At 38.5% G+C, this 4,343-nt stretch overlaps 1 protein-coding gene across 1 annotated transcript; it reads right to left on the bottom strand.

Moving 5' to 3' along the window:
• Positions 1–3,511: 3,511 nt before the first annotated feature.
• LOC107102779 (histone H2A-like) lies at positions 3,512–3,981 on the bottom strand. The gene has a single exon (XM_015402207.1). It carries the CDS (start codon positions 3,974–3,976, stop codon positions 3,593–3,595), a length of 384 nt encoding a protein of 127 aa, XP_015257693.1. The 5' UTR covers positions 3,977–3,981; the 3' UTR covers positions 3,512–3,592.
• Positions 3,982–4,343: the final 362 nt, after the last annotated feature.

Raw genomic sequence — 4,343 nt, 5'->3', positions numbered from 1 at the left:
CGTCTGGCTCACTACAACAAGCGCTCCACCATCACCTCCAGGGAGATCCAGACCGCCGTGCGCCTCCTGCTGCCCGGGGAGCTGGCCAAGCACGCCGTGTCTGAGGGCACCAAGGCTGTCACCAAGTACACCAGCTCCAAGTAAACTGCGCTACCAACATTACAACAACCCAACGGCTCTTTTAAGAGCCACCCACTGCCTCTAAAGAGCTAGGATCCTACTTCCTCTATTGTTTTAATATTTGCTAACCGTTAAACTAATGCATGCTGTAAATGGTGACGGTTCGGTTACAAAGGAAAGCTATGGCAGACTGTTTTATCATAAAAATCAACCTCTGACTATCCATCATTTTTAAGTTGTCAATATGTTAACTAGGGGAAACTACGTTTTGACTATCCTGATGACGAATTTAGATATCTGAAGCTATATTATGACTAGTGAAAATAACATTTAGATAACCTCACCCTCTTCTCACTGAGGGTGTTTCTTTTGGGGACTCAACAAGTTCCTGAAACAAAGACTGTTGCGTAACAAAATCAATGTATCCCTTGTCTTGTGTCCAATTCTAACAAATCCAATGGTTAATCTTGCTGCTATATTACATAAATGAGGAACATCCTTTTTTATTTAAAATCCTTTGCATGCCGTATCATAAAAGTTAACAAGGAAAAACTACATTTTGATTGTCCTGAATGATAATTTTAGATGTCTGAAAGTAGATTATGACTAGGGTAATCCTGCTACTAGATTACATAAATGAGGCACACCCTTTTTAATTCTTTTTTTTTAATTAGTATTTTTAAAGATTCAGGTATCTTTCCTCTATAGCTCATATGTTAAGTGAACCACTGATCCAAAATCTGTGTGAAATTGCTCTATTAGGCTACACACTCGTTTAATGTTCCATTTTAAGACTTCATATATTTCTTAGGAATGTTAAAAGTAGCTTTAGGTCTTGTACACCCAACAGCTCTTTTAAGAGCCACTCACTACCTTAAAAGGGCACTGATCCCACTTAATGTTTGCAATATCACCTATGCAATATCACATGAACTGGTAATCGAGTATAATATGAGGTGGTGGTATAAAATTAAAATGGTGTGAAACCATTAAATTCATGGAGTAAAATTCTCATGTTATGCTGCTATAGGCTTAGACTGCTGGAGGACATAGGTATTTCTTTTTCATCATTCTATCTATTCTCCCACTTTGCAGAATCTATTAGTTCGATCTCTGTTATGCTCTGTTTTTCTCATTGTAGCTGCCATTCGAGTCCACTCATTTATTTTAATTAGTTAAAAACAAGAGTTACATACATAAAAGTATTACAATGAAACATTCAATCATAAGGGACTTTTTTCAAGAAGTTTCAGCAGTTTTTTTGTGAGAAAAGGTGCAGAAATCTTTATTCCTCTGGAGTTTATGCAGCCAATGAGGTACGATTTTAATGTTTTGTCTTTATTTGTATAAACTTTTATATTTGTTTTGAGCTAATTTGGGGGCTTTGTAAGATACGTCCAAAATAAATGGGTGTTAAAACCAAAAGAACGACACTGAGCCTTGATAATCTTGAGAGGAGTAACACTCATAGTAGCTTCATCTGGTCTGTTGCTGTTTGGCTGTGACTCCATCCTGGAGAGAAATATCAGCTTATTCTGTCGGGCAATGCTTAATAAATCTCACACTGTTCATGTCAACTGCTTGATTTACCTGATGAAGCACAAAATAGTGTTAAATTATGCTCACATTTATTTGCATCACATGTCACCATTCTGTTTCTTAATAAATAGTATCAATGCCTGTGAAGCTATTGAAGTAAAAGGCTTAAAATGGAAACAAAGAGAGTGTGCCTCATCTGTCCAGTCTAGTAGAAAAATGACACAGATTTAGGGTCAGTGGTTCATATAACCATGAAGCTTTGAAAAAAAAAAAAAAAACAATTTAAGGGAAAAAAAAGTGTATATAAAAATATAAAAAAGCTTAAAAATGAAAACGGGGTCATTTATGTTATCTAGTTGCAGGATTTACCATCGGATTCGCTTCAGCTGGTCATAATTTGTTGACGTAAATGAGCAACTTTTTCAGGGTAATTCAATACAGATTTCTGAAGTAGTCTTCGGATACATGAAGTTTTCGTTCTCTGCACATCACATAGTGCTGAATTTATTCTACATTGACATTTTCAAACATCTTTGTCAAGAATAGCCAGCACCATTGCAGCAACCCAGAATCCTGCAGGCAAATGTTTGGACAGCTCAGTGACAGCAATAGGGGGCTTTTTCATAATTCAGACAGTGGTGGAAGAAGTACTCAGAAATGGTACTTAAGTACTAGTACAAATACACAAACACTCTAGTTAATGTATCACACTGACATTTGTAGTTAGGTAAAAGTAACAAGTTTTTAAAAATACTTAAATTGTTAATTAAAGTACTTTCTTTTTGCAATTATTATTAAGTGTACTTACTGTATGTATATTTTCTTTATTACATCTGTAATGTTTTAATGATCAATGCTGTGGATAATGAATGTCTTTTCATTAAAGGGATAGTACACCCAAAACATGATTAGCCTTCATTTTCTACTCACCCCCATGCTGAACAACACTCTGGAGTACTTTTTTGATATCTCAAATGAATCTGGAGATCTGGGAGGCTTCTTGCTGTCTACACTACTGTTTATGCTCTAAAAACATTCTAAATGACTTCGTTTCGAGTAAATTCTGGATGCTACCCACTCAGGACACTTGGAATACATTGGACGAGCAGTATGGAGGAATATTGACACGTTTTTTGTGGACTTTTATGGACCTTTCTGTCTCGGGCACAATAGACCTCCATTATTTGAATGTCAGCAGACAGCAAGAAGCCTCCCAGATCTCCAGATGCATTTGAGATATCAAAAAAGTACTCCAGAGTGTTGTTCAGCATGGGGGTGAGTAGAAAATGAAGGCTAATCATGTTTTGGGTGTACTATTCCTTTAAGTGCAAAAAAGGCGACTGATTACACCTTTGAAAGTGTATTGATGCTGCGTTGGTACTGTCTCGCAGAATACCGACACCTGCTGGACATTTAAAGACATTACAGGCAGCTTAATTTACAGACTAGACTGAATTGATTTGATGACCTAGTACAATATAATTTAAGTTATTGGTTATATTGTATCGTTTTCATTTTCAATATAAATTGAGAATATTTGATACTTTTAGATGCAGTCAAATAATGTAATTGTAAGGTGAAAATTTAGGGGGAAATGTGAATGTTTGTGGACTAGGATTTTAAATCATTTTAAGTTCAGCAAAAACAGGAACTAAACTTAATTCAGATAAGTTGGGTGATAACTTTGAGTAAAGACACGAGAAAAATAAAAATAAGCAAAGGCTGAAGCTTTCCTATTCCTTTCAAGCAGCTACATCCAATCATCAGAAACCGCAAAAACTTTATTTTTTAGCAGATTTAGCAGACTTTCCAGAAAGTCACATGACTTTCTGGAAACAAGCGCACAGAAAGTTTAATTTTAATTGAATCCCGCTCTTGAGAATATTTGTGTGGCTCTTAAAAGAGCCGTTGGTTGGTTTTAGGTGACGTAGCTTTACTTCTTGGCGGGTTTCTCGGTTTTCTTGGGCAGCAGCACCGCCTGGATGTTGGGGAGAACTCCTCCCTGAGCGATGGTGACTCCACCGAGCAGCTTGTTCAGCTCCTCGTCGTTGCGGACAGCCAGCTGCAGGTGGCGGGGGATGATCCTGGTCTTCTTATTGTCGCGGGCAGCATTTCCAGCCAACTCCAGGATCTCAGCGGTCAGATATTCCAGCACCGCAGCCAGATACACAGGAGCCCCGGCACCGACGCGCTCAGCGTAGTTCCCTTTCCTCAGCAGCCTGTGAACTCGGCCAACTGGGAACTGCAGCCCTGCTCTGGAGGAGCGGCTCTTGGCCTTAGCCCTGGCTTTGCCTCCGGTCTTTCCGCGTCCAGACATGATCAAGCTCTATCTTTGAGAAGGGATGGTATGTACCAGAGTGCGATGCATTGGGAGTACTTATAGACACATATCTGCTCACTGATTGGTTACATGTAGCAAGAACCCCTGTCGCCCAATCAGAACAGTGCCAATGACGTTTTGGGGTATGGCAGGCCATTTTATCATAAAATCAGCTTTAGTTTTTATTTATTTGTTTATTTATTGATTGATGGGGGGTTGCAACTGCCCAGTGATCGAACTGAGAAAATAAAATCTTTTTATTTATATCTGCCTCCTTCTCATGGAGGAAAACTGCAGATTTATGAAGACCTTTTCTTTTTTTTCCCCTCATTGATTCATAGAGGGGCTGGTCAGTGGGGCAGTA

The sequence above is a fragment of the Cyprinodon variegatus genome, unplaced genomic scaffold (genome assembly GCF_000732505.1).
Source record: "Cyprinodon variegatus isolate N-32 unplaced genomic scaffold, C_variegatus-1.0 Scaffold1318, whole genome shotgun sequence".
Lineage (NCBI taxonomy): Eukaryota > Metazoa > Chordata > Actinopteri > Cyprinodontiformes > Cyprinodontidae > Cyprinodon > Cyprinodon variegatus.
This window is presented reverse-complemented; position numbering and strand designations above follow the sequence as displayed.